Here is a 16,574-nt window from a genome sequence, read left to right as displayed (position 1 = left end):
GACCGGGGACCGGCAACGGGATTGCAACCCTCGGTGTTGCTCCCGCGCCTCACTCAGCCAGTGAGCGGGAACCGGTCTGTATGTGGGATCCGAACCCTCGGGCGGGAGCGCCGCCGCACTTCCCAAGCAGCGCACTTATCCAGTGCGCCACCGGGCCGGCCCCATGATTTAGTCTTAATCACGAAATTGCCATTTATAGAACTTGCTCAACCTCTGGTAGCTGATTAAGACACTAAGAAATGTTTTAGCTAAAGACTAAATTTGATGGATCTTTTTTCTTTGATAATTTGATTCAGCATTTAAATAGGAAGTTTGTATCTCGAAGATCCTAAGTTTATGGTATGATATTATCACTATCTACAATATATAGTTTTTCTTTCCTTATTTTTTTTCCTGATAGGCTTCTTTAGCCTTTGGAGCTCACCAAAGAGGAAAGCTAAAGAATTTATTAATTTTAGAACTTGCCTTTTGGTCTGTATTTTCCTTTTAATGTTGGTGTGGAAGACTTTGTTGTTTGTTCCTGACGGTGAATAGGTGGGTTCGAATACCATGAACATCACATGCAAGTCCATTGAACTCAGTCTGAATGAAGAGTACTCTTCTGGTATCAGTTAATCATGAAGTGTGGAGGAAGGGATCTTTGTCCTGTTTTCCAGTCCCTCTCCCCTCCCCAGGAGATTAGTATATTACACTGATCTCAGGAAAAAGAATGAAAGGACTGTGATACTTAACAGTGATTTACTATTACAGTCTTCTTCACAGAGCACAATTTATAGATCACTTGCTTATCTGGATTTTTCTAATTTTATAACTTTTGTATTAGTTTTGAGTTTATGAACATTAGTTCACTTGGATTTTTTTCTCTTTTCTTTCAGTGCTGTTATAATGGTTCAGTGGCTAAAATGTGTGTTAACGGTCCATGCATCATACCTATCCACAGTAAGTCTTTTCAGCTACAGTTACTGAGTATGAATAGTTTGACTTTGATAAGGATTATAAACTTTGATAAGAATGGCTGAACAGAACCATCCTTTCTCCACCCATCTGCCAACCATTGGATACTTCCTTTAGAGATTTAGTTTCCCCCCAAGTGCTGTGACATAAGCCCTTTCATAATGTCACTATGTGGCTATTTATAAATTGATCTTTTTTTTTTTTCCTCCTGGGTTTTAAAAGTAGTATGTATCTTATTGAGAACTTTGAGAAATACAGAAAGGAGAAAAGTTATACTGACGTTAGCCTTCAGATTTTTTTAATACAATAACTTTCTCAGCAAATTGTGTTAATATCATATGTTTCCTTACCTTCCATTTTAGAAAACTTAACAGGATTTTAAAGTTTTTGTATATGTTAACATGTCTGTCTTACCTTGTCCCTGGTATGATAAAGCTGGCATAAATATTTAATTTCCCTACATTTTGCTGGGGCTGCTGTAAGCTCTTGATTATTTATGCAAATGGAAGAGAGGGAGCATAAAATTTTAAAGCAACATGAGAAAAAAATTTTATATGTCACAATATGAGTCATGTTTTTTGCTATATCATTATATCAGTTATATTTTAAGCTTGAAATAAAATTATACAGCTTTTTTTCTTTTATTTGTCTGACACTTCACAATGTTTTCTTAAAAGATTTTAATGTATAGTTTTAAAAAAATGCTTAATTGCTTTTAAACAACAGCTCTTCCTTTTTTAATGATTTCACTCAACTTCTACCTTGTCACTGTCCCTAGTTCTCAGTCTCAGGCTCCTTTTGCCTTTTGTGGTTTGAAATAGGGAAAACTATTGGATGACCTGCTTTGAGGTCAGCAGTTTTGTTCTTTGTGCTTTTCCTCCCTCTTTTCCTTCATTTCTTCCTTCCTTAGCAGATATCTTTAAGAGCCATTTCTAAGCCATGGGCTATGCTATGTGTGGGGGTTCGGTGACACACGAGCACTGTGATCCCCATCTTGGAGCTCACAGTCTGAATGGGGACACATGAAAGGAGATGATGATAAATCAAAATGCAATTACATTAAACCTCGTTTTATTCATTCTTGTGTCTATCTGGTGTTCAAAGTTTATTAACATTTGGATGAAACACTTATTTACACTAAAGTATCAGAAATAGGAGGGCACTTACAGCTAATCACAGGGCAAAGAGTTGGATCCCTTTTTTTGTAGCTCTAGAGGGACAAATAAAAGACTTTCCTGCTTTCATGGTCATGGTTCAGAGGATTCATTAACAGAGTATGTTTAAAATGCTATAAGGTAAGCTTTGTACTTTGTTACTCTGTCCTGTTGATCTGTGGGAGCTAGGAAAAGCTTCCTCTATCTGGCTGGGGCCTTGTTGTAAAGGTAGATAATGTGTTATCAGAGGGTAAGAGTCAGTGGAAAGCCCTTTTTAGCCTGGAGATATATGGTAGGGATTTTTTTTTTTTTTTTTTTTTTTTTTTTTTTTTATTTATTGTCTACTTTATATTGACCTAATCTGAAATAATTGAATCAATACAAAGAAGTCCCACCCTGCAGTATGTCCTACTTTGCAGTTTCTCCTTCCTGACCTTGTATCATTGTTTTTAAAAAGTTATTTTTTCCTCTTAGGACATTGAGGGCCTTCTGTGAAAATTTGTGATGTTGCTAGGCTGTGTCACAAGCAGTTACTGCCACAGGAAGTACTTGTGAGCAGATGCTTGTGGTGTGCTGGCTAAATACTGAGGCATAGATGAGTGTGACTCGTATGTTTGTCATCTCTAATGTGATAATAGTATCAAATCATCGTTTTTTTCCCCCCTAGTTGCCTGATCTGGTAGCCCAGCTGGGGACACTCTACCAGTTAATGGAAAGCAGAGTCAAAACTTTTCAGAAACTCTCACATCTTCATGGAAAACTTATTCTTCTAATCACACAGGTGAGTAAGTCAAATTGTTTTGGCTAAAACTTTTGGGTGTGAGGAATGAGGATTATTTACCTGAGCATTGAGAGCTCCCTTTTTCAGTAAGAAATTGATGTTAGGATCCAGTCTTGAACTTGGAAATATCTGTTTCTCAATAAGAAATCTTAGTTGTGCTTCTTCCAACTTCTACTGAAACTCTTTCTCACCCTTGTAGTTCAGTTCTTAACACAGTTAGGTTGGGCATGTTACTGTGAACAACAAATTACAGGTTTATACAGTTAAAATATTGGCACAGAAAGATATTCTAATCATCTCAGAGGATTTGTCAACTTTTATTGAGTAATTCTTTCCTTATTGTATTTGAAGAATTTATTTGCCCTATATTTGATCCACACTCTATTAAGGTGATCCATAATAGTGGTGGAGGGTGAGTTTGCCAGTGATGGGGAAGGTTGGGTGTGGTGGTGGTTGTGATGCTTGGAATATGCTTGTCCTCCACTTCATAGTAGCACTTTATAATTTTTCAGGTTACAGCTTCAGAGAAAACAAAGGGAATGACTTCTCCTGGACAGAAGGCAAAGTTGGTATATGAAGAAGGTAAAGATTCGGGCTGGGGTAGAGTCTAGAATTGGAACATAAAGTTTTTCACAGTGACTCAGTTTTGTTATCTTACTTTGTAAAACATTAATGTAAGATCTTGCTTTGGCACGCTTCCTGTAATAAATAGGCAGGCCTGTGGCAAAAATAAGCAAATAAGAAAACCGCTGACAACACCAAGTCAAGGGTTAAGATCCCCTTACCGGTCATCTTAAAAAAAATAAAAAATAAAAAAAAATAAATAAATAAATAACAGTGGAACTTTAAAAGCATACTTATTAAAGTCAGGACACCAAGTCAAGGGTTAAGATCCCCTTACCGGTCATCTTAAAAAAAAAAATAAATAAATAAATAACAGTGGAACTTTAAAAGCATACTTATTAAAGTCAGGAATAAGATAGTAATGTACTTTTTATTGCTTCTGTATATCCTGCCTACTACTATATGAAAGAAGTAAATTCTAGAACATTGGACTTTGCAAATACTATCCTTCACATAGAAAATACAACAGAATCTGCAGTCACACTATTATAATTGGTGCTGTGTAAATAAGCAAGTATGCTGGATACCAAAATAAACAAAAAGGAATCAGTAGCATTATTATATACCTGTAATAACTAATCAGAAAACACACAGGAAAAAAGTGCTCATTAACAGCATCAATCAAAACTGTGAATACTTTGGAATACATCTAAAGTATGAAACAAAATTCCTATAGAGAAAATTGTAAAACATAACTGAAGGACACAAAAGCATACCTGAATAAATTGAAAGGTAAGCCAATGATTATGAAAGGGAAAATTCCATATTATAAAGTTGCCAGTCATCTTCAAATTATTCTATAAATTTAGTATTTTGCTTATTAGGGAGAACAAAGAACCCAGGATATCTGTGATTTAGATGAACAAGGTGGGAAACTTGCCCTATCGTGTATCAAGAATTAAAACATTGAAGCGCAAGAGTAGATAGAACGATAGACTGGCATAGTCACTCATTAAAACCCCGTGGGTCTGTGGAATCTTTTTATATTACCACACTGATGGCATGTTTTATATCTGTGTGGTAAACGTAGCCTGTTCATTAAACTGCTAGAAAAACTGATAATTCCTATGAAACAAAGAATTGTGCCTGTATCACATTGCACATCCTTGTTTTCTTTTTACATCTTTATATATTTAAGGAAAATTTTATTTTTAAAGTAAAGTAACAGTAAAATGAACAATAGGATCTATAGATGATTTTCTGGGAGGATACAAATGACTAATAAACATGAAAATGTAACTGCTTTAGGGAAATGCAGATTAAAACCTCAGTGAGATAAAATTTCATACTAAGATAAGTTGATAAATTTTAAAGATGCTAAAAATAGGTATTGGCGAGGATTTGGAGAAATGGAAACTCACGCTGTTGTGGGAGTGTGTGTGTATTCTTTTCAGAGAACAACTTTCTTAATCCCAAGCAGATTTGAAAATTTGCATGTCCTTCCATTCATCAGGGGTGCTTTTAGGTGTGTACCCTAGTGACCAGCACTCCTCAAAGTGTGGCCAGTGGACTTGTGGGGATCCCTTTCAGAGGTGTATGACGTCTTCCGTTTTCTAACCAGTCATCTGTGTGAGAGAATATTTTCTTCATACAGTTCAAATAAAACAACATACCCAAAAAGTTGAACGCAGTATGAGAAATTTGTAAAAGTCTAAAACACTGACAGTAAATTTTTTTTGTTTTGGGAAAAAAAAATATTTTAAAATTAAAATATTTAAATATTTAAAAATTAAAACATATTTGTGTTAACGTGTAATGGGATTGGCATTGTTATTTGTAAATGAGTTAAATATTTTTAAATTAAATTTTAATTTTTAATACAATAAATATTGATAAACTTACTACACATAAACAAAAGTTTCTTGGGGCCCTCAAATTTTTAAGAATGTAAAAGGGTTTTAAGACCAAAAAGCTTTGAGAGCTATGGCTTTAAACATATATGCAAGGAGAATTGTGTAAGTATGTTCATTGTAGCCTTGTTTATAATTTTAAAAAGTACTTGTAAACATATTCCTTTATTAGTGGGAGCAGTGTTTAAAATGGCTTATTCTCTCAGCATTTCACTCACTATATATTAGAGTGCATGAAGTAGAAGTATAAATTATTAACATGGGTAAGTTTGATGGCAAACTTAAGTCACAAGACGTCTTCTGTATAGTACCATATAATTGTATATAGGTATTTGTACACACATAAAAAAGTTTGAAACCCCACAAAACAGTAGTGTGTTTTTCATGAATATGTACATGTATAATTCATGGGTACATATGACTATACGTATTATAATTGTATAACAGCATACAAGGGAATGATAAGCTTAGCATAGTGGTTTATTTTGGGGAATGGACTTAGGGACATGAGCGTGCAAGAAGACTTCATCTGTACATAATTACTTACTAAGAAAAAGTAAATATAGAAAGAATGTTAGACTATCCTAAAAAATGGGAACACTGTTATATATTATTGGATAACGTGAGCACACCTAATAATAAAATTAATTCCTTAATTTTATCCAGAGCTTAGCTCACCTTTATCTTTCCCCAGTTAATCCTAAAATGTTCTTTTTTTTTTTTTTATTTTGTGACTGGCCTGTTTAGGGATCTGAACCCATGACCTTGGTGTTATAACCAACTGAACTAACTGGCCAGCCCCTCTAAAATGTTCTTTAAAATTGTTTTATCCAAACTAGGCTCCTGTCTTGGACTATGGTATTGAATCTGTTTGCTGTGTTGTCTCTTTTTAGCCTTTAAGAACTCCCCTTTTCATGACATTGACTTGCTGAAGAGACTGGACAGTTTTTTTCATAAAATGCCCCACTTTGTGGTCATGGGTTCACTTCCTTTGGTGTCATTTAGTTTGTTCCTATAAATTCTGTAATTACTTTAAACTGGACTTGATGTCTAAAGGCTTGTTAGGATTTGTCAGACACTTTTGTGGGAGTTGTGTATCCATGATGGGTTTTCATTTTGCATCACAGCAAGAGCCACGTTGTGCTCGTTCAGCCTTTAATGATAACTAAGGTCGGTGAACAGTCTTTCCTCTTCATTGTAAAATAGATTCCCCATAATGCTTAGAAAATAATCTAGCTATGTTACTTTTACATTTGAATGTTTCGTTCCCACATCCATACATCTAACATATCAGTTGTTAATATTTCTGTAAGTAAACATAGGCATCTGGTTCTGTTTAGTTTTCAGGGCTATGCCCTCTGCTTTGTTCACAGAATTAAGGCTGGATTTCTTTTATGCCCCTACAGAGTCTTCTGAAGAGGAGTCTGACGATGAAATAGCAGATAAGGATTCTGATGTGAGTGAATTCTTTCCTGGTACATAAATCTGCCTTTATATCCTCATACTGAATAAGAACAAGGCCTTCACGAATGCTTTCTCTGCTTGATTTTTCTACCAGGATAATTGGGATGAAGATGAGGAAGAGAAAGAAAGTGAAAAAGAAGAGGTTGTTGATGAAGAGAATGAACAGGAAGATGAGGAAGCTGAAGAAAAAGATGAAGAAAATGGTGAGGACAGAGACGTAGCAAGTGAAAAAGAACTAAATGGCGATTCTGATTTAGATCCTGAAAATGAAAGTGAAGAAGAATGAAGACAGAAGAGCCAGCCAGCCAGACTGTGACCTCCGGCTCACCTTGCCCAGTGCTGCCGACTTCTCCTGCGGAGGGTTGTCTCTGTGCCAGGATGCCAAGGACGCTACACATTTCCAGTTCTCAGCGGCGGTTCCCATGCCACCTTGCTGTCCTGAGCACCCCAGACTTAACTGTGTAAATAAGAGTGTTTCATTCAAATGTTAATAAACTTTACACAGTAAATAGACAACATTTTCTGCAGTGTACCAACATGAGTGTCCAATATATGGTATATTTTTATAATATAATATCCTAGTATGATTGGTTATATCAAGAATTGACTTAAGCGAAGATAAAGACCTTTCTCATAGGGGTTCAAGAACCGGACTGTTGTGAAGGAGTCAGCTCTTACCTCAGGTTGGTATCTTTCGTCAAATCCAGATGCAGAGCAGCACTAGTGACAGTTTTTTGAATTTGGTAAATTTTCATAAAATATGAAGGGATAACTAAAAACAAGTAAAAATGATTGTGATTTAAAAAGAAAAATCACCAGTGTCCCCTAGCTTTTTAGCTGTGGTAATCTGCATTGAGTCAGATTGAATATTTGGAGTGCTTCCCAAAAAGAACCACTTATTTTTTAAGCTGTCATGTGAAATATTTTTTTAAAACAAAAAAATTATGGTAATTAAAAAACTAAAGAATTAGCTCTATTAAGGATTTTTCCTGACTGCTAATTGCCTGTAAAGAATCATCAGTGTATAGATTTAGAAGTGCTCATTACTTGCAACTTTTAAAAAAATTCAGTTATAGCTGCTTTTGAAGAGGTTTCATTTTTATTTAAATTACTAATGAATCAAAGAACAATTGCTTATTTTTTCTCTTTGGTTTTAGATATTAATAACCTTGTTGGAATTTTTTTCCAAAGAAAGTATTTTTATAATTCAGTAATTTAATGTTTTCCTTCCTTTTCATTACCCACTCTTGGCAGTGTTAGGGTATCTGTTTACCTTTAAAATAATAAATCTGACAAGATTTTTTTATGTATGTATAAATACGTATTTTGGAGCCCTACAAAAGCCTTTTCAAATTATCAGTAATTTTTTTTTTTAAAGAATGAGCCAGTGTTTGCTTAGTGCTCACTAGGGAGCATGCAGATGAAAGCTCGCCTCTAAGAAAGGGCTGGGCAGATGAATTTATTTTTTCCCACCTGTGAATATGTAAAACAAAACCATTATCTCTGAGGGACTTTTTAATGTTAGTGGCAGAACAGAGATTTCTTTGCTCAGCTAATAGAGCAGGAGCCCTATGAGCATCTTAGGAAGGCAAGTTTGAGCCACCTGCTGGGGTATTGTACAGTTATATTTGTCTATAAATGGAGCTGTTTATGGCAATTTAATACCATTCTCTTTGTAAAGTGAATAAATATTCATCTTTACCCAGTGCTTGTCTTGTGGTATGTGTAGAGGATGTTTGGGCTTGTGGTGTGAAGGTTCGTAAAAAGTGATTTTGCTCCGTTAGCATTAATAGGTAAATCTTTCCAAGTAGCCTTGGATAACCTAGAATTTGTAACAAAGTGAAAGAACCAAGAATTTTGTCTAAATCTAGTGTCATTTCTAGATGGTTGTTTCTTGATGCAGTGCCATTCGCCTGGGTTGTGACACCACAATCCAAGGTTGTAGTGACAGTAAGGAAGAGACGTATGCTGATGTATTAATATTAGATGGCAACCAACAACCGGTTTATGAGTCAGATTTCCCCTGCACCTGACTCTACTTAAGGAAGTAAATGACGACACCTATGTGGTAATTTCTTACTAATTATTTTCTTGGTTTGGAAAAATCCGGAGTTAAATTAGGCTTGTTACAAAAACAATTTTCCAGTTTTAGGGCATATTTTGCCATTTTGCACCATTCCTAATCCAGACCATAAAGGTTTGTGTGTGTGTGTGTGTGTTTTCTTTTTTGAGATTAATTTTTCTTCCAAACTTCTTATGTTGAAAAATTTCAACTCTAACTGTGATCAGGTCAATGATCATATGTCATATTTTGGTTGTCATATTGCTCTATTCATCTACAATATTTTCTCTCATCTTGTGTGTATCTCGATCTTGATATTTGAATGAATCCACATAAGTTTTTTTGAAGAATGTCGCACACACTGGATTTATCTGATAGTTTCCTTATGATTAGATACCGGTTTAAATTTTGGCAAGAATACTAATAGGTGATGGTATTTGAGATGAATTTGTAAAAGTGAGTTCTTTGGGTAAGATGAGTATATTGAATATATGAGTTTTGATGTAAGTAGATATCAAGGCTTTAGATTTGGGGTTTTTGAAGCCTTAGTGCTGTGGAGTGGTTGAAGGTCAGGAATGGGATCTTGATAGTAGGAATATTGGGTGCGTTGACATATCTAAGGTTACAATTCCTGTGGAGGTAATTTCCAACATTCGGTGTTCATTCGTTTAAGAAATACTGATTTGATTGCTTACTGTGTCAGGGATTATTTAGTTGCTTGATATACATCACTAAACAACAGCAAAAAAAGATACATGCCTTCGAGGAGCTGGCATTCTACAGAGAGGTAATGGCAATAAGCAATGAATAATGAGTAAGTAAATTCTATAGTGTGTTAGAAGATGGTAACTTTTTGGGGGGAAAAGTAAGGAGGTTGGGAGATGGAGTAGGAGGGTGCAGGTGCAGAATTAAGTATATGGTTGGGTAGGGTTTATTGAGCAGGAGAAATTTGAACATAGACTAGGAGGAGGTGAGAGAGTGCGCTAAGTGGGTATCTGGGGAAGAGTCTTCTGGGCAGAGGTTGGAACAGCTTGAGCAAAGGCCTAAGGCCAGCATGTGCCTGGCGTGTGGAAGAAACCAAGAGGGAGGTCAGTGTTACAAACAGAGTGAGAGGGACAGTGCATCAAGAGATTGGATCAGAAAGGTAATGAGCAGCAGGATAGGGCCCTGTAGACCATTGCAGGGACTGGCCTATGATGTGACTGAAATAGGGAGGAGTGACATGGTCTGCTTTGTGCCTTGAGAGTTCAGTATCGCACTGGCTGCTGTGTTGAGAAAAGACTGAAGGACTGTTATTAGGCAGAAAGTGATAGGATGCTTTTGCAGTAATCCAAGGGAGAGATGGTGCTTTTGACCAGGGTGGTAGTAATGGAGTTAGTGAGAATTGGTTGGTTTCTGGCATTGTTTTGAAGTTAGAGCTAATGAGATTTCCTGTAAGGTGTGAGAGAGAGGAGTCAGGTACGGTTCCCAGGTGTTTTTTGCTTGAGCACCTGGATGCTGCTATGGGTGGTGCAGCTTTGTGAGGGGAGATCAGGAATTGAGTTTGGGACACGTCGAGTTTCGGATGTCAGGCATGCAGAAACGTACCCAGTTCACTCGGGGAGAGGTCAGGGTGGAGGTAATAATTTGGTATTGACATGAATGTGACATTAAAGCCGGAAAACGAGGTGAGCTTCCCAAGGGGGTGATGTAAATAGAGAAGAGCACCCATGCCTGGCGCTTCAGCACCGGAAAGAAGAGGAGAAACCTCAGGGAACAGCAAGGAAGAGTGGCAGTGAGGTAGGAGGAATTGACGTTTGTTCTTCCATCCTCTTCAGATGAGGATTCATGACATTTCTCAGCCATGGTTTTTTTCAGCTGTAACTGATAATGCTTACCGGTGACTGCTCAGGCAGCAGTAATAGAGAAGAGCACCCATGCCTGGCGCTTCAGCACCGGAAAGAAGAGGAGAAACCTCAGGGGACAGCAAGGAAGAGTGGCAGTGAGGTAGGAGGAATTGACATTTGTTCTTCCATCCTCTTCAGATGAGTATTCATGACATTTCTCAGCCATGGTTTTTTTCAGCTGTAACTGATAATGCTTACTGGTGACTGCTCAGGCAGCAGTGTGCTCAGGCAGCAGTGGTTTCTGCGATGCCCTTCATGTGACCATTTGTTGATCCTTTCTTTGATAGCAGCTCAGGCATAAAATTAGATTTTCTTTTAATCTAGTGTAGTGGTCTTGACTTTTGTGGCACCTCAGCACTATCTGTCGTGCTGACAGCATTGTGCCCTGGATCACAAAGCAGTGGCAGAATGAGGGGCCCCAGCAGTGTAAAGGGATTCGCAGGCACCACTCAAACCGAGGTGACACGGTGTGGAAGAAGCACAGGAGAGGTGGTCTTTAAACGTATCAGTCTTTATGTGGTGCTGACTGGGTGTGAGGACACTAGATGGGCTATATTCATAATACTTCAATTGATTTTTATACATGTGTGGGTAATTTTTAATGTGACGCCATTTCTGAGAGGCAAAGTGACTATAAATCATTGTATAGAGGGCGGTGCAAAGTGAAGTTTGCTTGGATATGGTATGTTCATCGCTCTTTAGGAGGTGAGGGAAGTCAGAGCAAAATCCCGGAGTTGAAAATTACCACTTTAAAAATTGCCTGGCATGTTCCAGGTAATAATGGCTCAAAAGGGGAGGAAGTACTGTACTTTCTGGGTGCTAAAGTTTAAAAACGAGTTTCTAATAGAAATCAATAGGGATGAAGGAATTTCGTCATAGGCTCACCAGTGGCCCTGTTGTAGTTTAACTTGAACTCTTCCCGCACCCCGAGCTGGTGGGGGAAAATGTGCAAGAAGCGTTGTTGCCTGGCACATGCAGCCATGAAAGCAGAGACAGGACTTTGTGTTGTGTGGTCATTATATTCCAAAGCTGGGCCAGAGCTTTGCAAAATTAGAAACTTAATTTTGTCTTTGTCTCTAAAGCTGATGCGATTTCACATAGTCAAATCATTAACCAGGCTTCCAAGAGAAATTGTATTTACGTGGTGTGTTTATTTACAGCGAGGAATACGCCTCTCAAGTGGAGTAGAATGTTCATGTTGGTTGTTCACACGTCTTTCTGTGCAGGAAAGTAGCACAATAAGCCAGATTTATGATTGCAAGATTGCTTTTGAACCAGAGTGTGGAATTGGAGTAAGAAGTGAATCGGATGGTTTTCTTGGCTGGTGTGGACAGTGTGTGGACTGTCTGTACTGATGGAGGCTGGGTGCCTGGCTTCACTGCGTGCTGCCGTAGGGCAAGATTGCTTTTGAACCAGAGTGTGGAATTGGAGTAAGAAGTGAATCGGATGGTTTTCTTGCCTGGTGTGGACAGTGTGTGGACTGTCTGTACTGATGGAGGCTGGGTGCCTGGCTTCACTGCGTGCTGCTGTAGGTCCTCTTACTTCACACTGGCCACTCTCCCTTTGTTAACAGGACAGTGACCGATTGGAATTTGGGTGTGGTGGGTCTCCTCAGGCACCCATTTGATGCTGCTTTTAGGATGTGTTGTAATCATTTAGGGAATAGCTTGCTGGTGTGACCGTAGGTACACAACAGTATGCTTACACCTAGGAAACAAACTTGATAGGTTCAGCCAAACATTGACCTTGTTAATTATTTTCAGTCTGGCAAAGTTTCCCTCTTTTTTTATTGTAGTAAAATGTATATAACATAAAATTTATCATTTTAACCATTTTTAGGTGTACTGTTCTGTGTCATTAAGTACAGTCACGTTGTGCAACTGGCAGAGTGAATTGGTGACTTTTGTGATAGACTGGGTACAGGAAATAAAAGGAGGGCAAACAGGAATACAAGTCAGTCTGTTGTGGGGAGAGACTAAATTTAGGACCAGAAGCTTGAGCACCAGTTCCGGGTCCACACCCCAGTGTGGCGATGATAAATCTACTTAATTACTTCCTTTTTCCAGTGTGTGACAGGAGAGTGACAACAGTGCCATCTGTCTCATGGATGCTGCAAGAACCAAACGGAGCAGTATCTGGGAACACTTCGAGCATCGGAGGAGAGCACCTAGCTGAGGGATTATTTTCCGATCAATTGGTTGCTACACAATTTTCCAATATGGGAAAGGGAGATGGGGCATAAATTCTAAAGGAAATTCCTTTTTGTCTCTCACACTTTAAAGAAATGTAGACAGTCTTATGGTGGACACAGTCCCCCTTTTCCAAAGGTGAACAAATGAACTTAATTTTCCTTTTTTTAAAATCTGTTTTTGAAAGTAATGACATGTGCATTGAGGAAGTTTTGGAAAATAGTGGCATAAGGAAGGAAAATAAAACCATAGACAGCCATTTATAATGTTTTGTTATTGATCCCTTTAATCTTTTTTAATGAATACACATTTTTCTTGCAAAATTAGAATAATCTATTCTTTTTATTTCCTTTCACATAATATTTTGTTAATTATCCTTTGAAATAATGTGGTTCTTAGTATTCCACCCATGTTATACTTTAACCATTCTCTTGTTTTAATTTGTTACAAATAATGCTACAGTGAACATTCTTAAGATACTTTTTGTATTTTTCTTAAAATGAGATATTTCTAGTAGCATTACTGAGTAAAATGACATGAATGTTCTCTTAAGACTTAAGAAATATGCCAAAATCCCTTTCCCCAAAGGTTGTATCAATTTTCAGTTCCACAATGTTCGTATTTCCATTTCCTTGCCATTTGTATGGCATATCTTTAACGTATCGTGGATTCAGATCCTTGTCCATGCTTAAAGGAATTGTCTTATTTACCAGTAAAGTCTTTTTAGGAAAGATGTTCATTCTTAGCCAGGCTATATGCCACCAATATTTTCCACAGTTTACCTTTACATTTTTTTTCATGATGCTATTTTTCTTTATATTTTTCTTTCTATTTTTCTTCTGAGCCTATGTACTCCCCCTTTCTGAAACTAGGCAGGTATTCCTTGCATTTTGTTGCAGTCATTTTATATATATGAGTATATATACATATTTCACATGTAATTCTCTAGTAAATGGTTGTGATTTACCAGTGCCTTGTGAAATCAAGTGGGTTGCAGCCACCAATTTTTAGAGAAGAAAAAGTGATTAAGATAGAACATAGTGCATTGCATATGGTTACGAGTAACTTGATTTAGGGGCATATACACTAGGTTGCAAAGTGTGTTGTGGGTAAGGCAGTTGAAAGCCACCCTTCTAATCCATATGAAATTCTTGTTGGTTTATCTATGACATGAAGTTGTAACTTGGGGGTCCCTGCCCACAAATAGCCAGTTGAGTACTCTTCTGTCCTATACACGTATGCTTGCTTTGTCGTGGCAGGTTCCTATGTATAGTCTGTCTCAGCACCATCCATTCTGTTCCACTGATCTCTCTTGTGCCAGTACAACATTTTAAAACTTTTGTAGCTTCAGAATTCATTTTTATTGTTGGGGGTCTTTATACCTCTGAAATATTTTCTTAAGTATTTTTCTGCCTTTTCATTTCTTCCACATTATTAAGTAAAGATTCTTTGGTTGTAAGAAACAATAACTAACTGGAAGCAACTTAAGCACAACAAGTGTATCAAATTTCCAAGACTCTCAGGGGACCCTGGCATGGACAGCTGGGGAGGTATTACAAGGAGGGGGGCAAACCATTAGGCCCTTCATGTGGTCCCTTATCTGCTGCCTCCTAGTTCTTGGTGTCCTTTGGCTGCCTTACTGTCCCTGAAGTTACGATGTTATAATCCAGCCACTTGCTGATTCTCAGAGGAGCTGAATATTCTCTGCCCCTTTAGATACACCTTCCACCTTCTCCATCTGCTCCGTGCCTTGGAGGTTGAGCCCAGCTTCCTTGCAAGAGATTGGAGTGTGGGAGGCCAGAGTCTGCATTCCCCTGGTGAGCTCTGCCAGGCTGTGGTTTGGCTTGGGCTGCCATGGTCCTCTGCCTGTGCATTATCTCTAGCTGGGGTCCAGTAACAATTCCTTCCCCTTGCCTGCCACCCTGTTGGTTCCCTTAACTCCATCCACACCTTCATAAGTAGTCTTTTATGAAAATCTTTGATAGCCTCTTTGCAAGTGTCATCTGTTTCCTGCTGGGAGTGAGCCATCCAAATTCCAAATTCCTGAGAGAGACACTGCATTTTGGTTCAGGTGTCCACCCTAGTCAAATCACCCATGCCTGGGGCAGGGTCACAGCACACTGGTGACTTCCAGGAGCCTACCCCTGTGAAGAGGGAATTCTTCACACCAAAAGTTGGGTTCATTGTAGACTGAGCTAGTGCCTAACTCAGGGTAGCTTAAGCATTTTAAAATGCATTTATTTTTATTTTTTAAAGTTGTAAAACAGGGCCGGCCCCGTGGTGCACTGGGGAGAGTGCAGCACTGGGAGCGCAGCGACACTCCCTCCGCTCCCTCCGCGGTTCGGATCCTATATAGGACTGGCCGGCGTGCTCACTGGCTGAGTGCGGTGCGGGCGACACCACACCAAGGGTTGCGATCCCCTTACTGGTCACAAAAAAGACCAAAAAAAAAAAAAAAAAGTTGTAAAACACATAATATAAAATTACTACTTTAACTATTTTTTAAGTATGCACTTCAGTGGCAGTAAGTGCATTCATGTTGTTGTGTAACCGTCACTATGATCCATCTCCAGAACTTTTTCATCCTCCCAAACTGAAACTCCGGACCCATTAAACAACTCCTCATTCTTCCCTTCCTCCAGCCCCCGGCAACCACTTCTATTTTCTGTCTCTATGACTTTGACTACTCTAGGTACCGCATTAGAACATACATCTTAATTAGACAAGTAATATAGAAATACATTTTTATAAAAAAGCATGAAAACATTACAGATAAGGCTTAACTAATTGCTCCCCCCCGTGATCCCCTTTCTCCCAGCTTGCAACGATTATATGCTGAGATGAACACTATTATTTTAGAGTTTGGTTCTTCCAAATCTTTTCTATGAATTCACATATATACAGATGTGTTCTTAGAAATAAGTGTCTCCCTCCACTCCCACAACTGGTATCGTACCGTATACAACATTCTGCAGCTTGAACTTTTTTTTTTTCCTTTTTCTCTTTAAACCCAATATATTTTGGAGAACTGTCCAACTTAATAATACAGAACTACCTCATTCTTCTGTGTCAGGATCAGCTGGAGGGCTGGTTCAAACAGACTGCTTTGTAGGCAGGCAGTAGGTCAGTCCTGGCTTTTGGCATGAAGCTGCCCTCTTCACAGGGGTAGTTTCTGATTCAGTTTGGGTAAGGCCAGAGAATTCATTTCTAACAAGTTTCTAGGCAATGTTCATGCTGTTTTATGTCCACCCTTTTGAGAACCACTGTTGCAGCTTTAGGTTGTTGAATCATTCCTGGATCAATAGACATTTGGGGTATTCCAGTTTCTCAGTGAAGTAAAGTTGCGGTGACCTTGTCTCTGCTGATTGTCCTCCCATGCCAGATCATTCTAGGGTGGGTATCTGGAGGTGGAAAACTGGTCACAGGCTACGTGTACTTTAAATTTTAATAGATTTTTGTCAAGTTGCCCTCAGTACAGCAGTCACAATTTACAGATGAACTTTCACATAATTTTGCCCCTACGTTAAAGATACTTTGGCGGCTGCCGGTACAGGGATCCAACCCTGGACCTTGGTGTTCTCAGTACTGCGCTCTAACCAACCGAGCTAAA

General features: G+C 38.3%; 1 protein-coding gene across 1 annotated transcript in view; it reads left to right on the top strand.

Moving 5' to 3' along the window:
* Positions 1-8,532, top strand: part of WDR43 (WD repeat domain 43) — a 49,867-nt gene extending 41,335 nt beyond the window's left edge. Inside the window, exons 14-18 of the mRNA XM_008566400.1 lie at positions 876-939; positions 2,776-2,889; positions 3,402-3,471; positions 6,770-6,819; positions 6,922-8,532. Of these exons, the coding sequence (XP_008564622.1) occupies positions 876-939; positions 2,776-2,889; positions 3,402-3,471; positions 6,770-6,819; positions 6,922-7,113 (490 nt within the window). The 3' untranslated portion in view covers positions 7,114-8,532. The remainder of the gene's footprint in view (positions 1-875; positions 940-2,775; positions 2,890-3,401; positions 3,472-6,769; positions 6,820-6,921) is intronic.
* Positions 8,533-16,574: the final 8,042 nt, after the last annotated feature.

This window comes from Galeopterus variegatus, unplaced genomic scaffold (assembly GCF_000696425.1).
Source record: "Galeopterus variegatus unplaced genomic scaffold, G_variegatus-3.0.2 Scaffold239, whole genome shotgun sequence".
Taxonomy (NCBI): domain Eukaryota; kingdom Metazoa; phylum Chordata; class Mammalia; order Dermoptera; family Cynocephalidae; genus Galeopterus; species Galeopterus variegatus.
The sequence above is the reverse complement of the archived record's forward strand: the minus strand, read 5'-3'. Positions and strand labels throughout refer to the sequence as shown.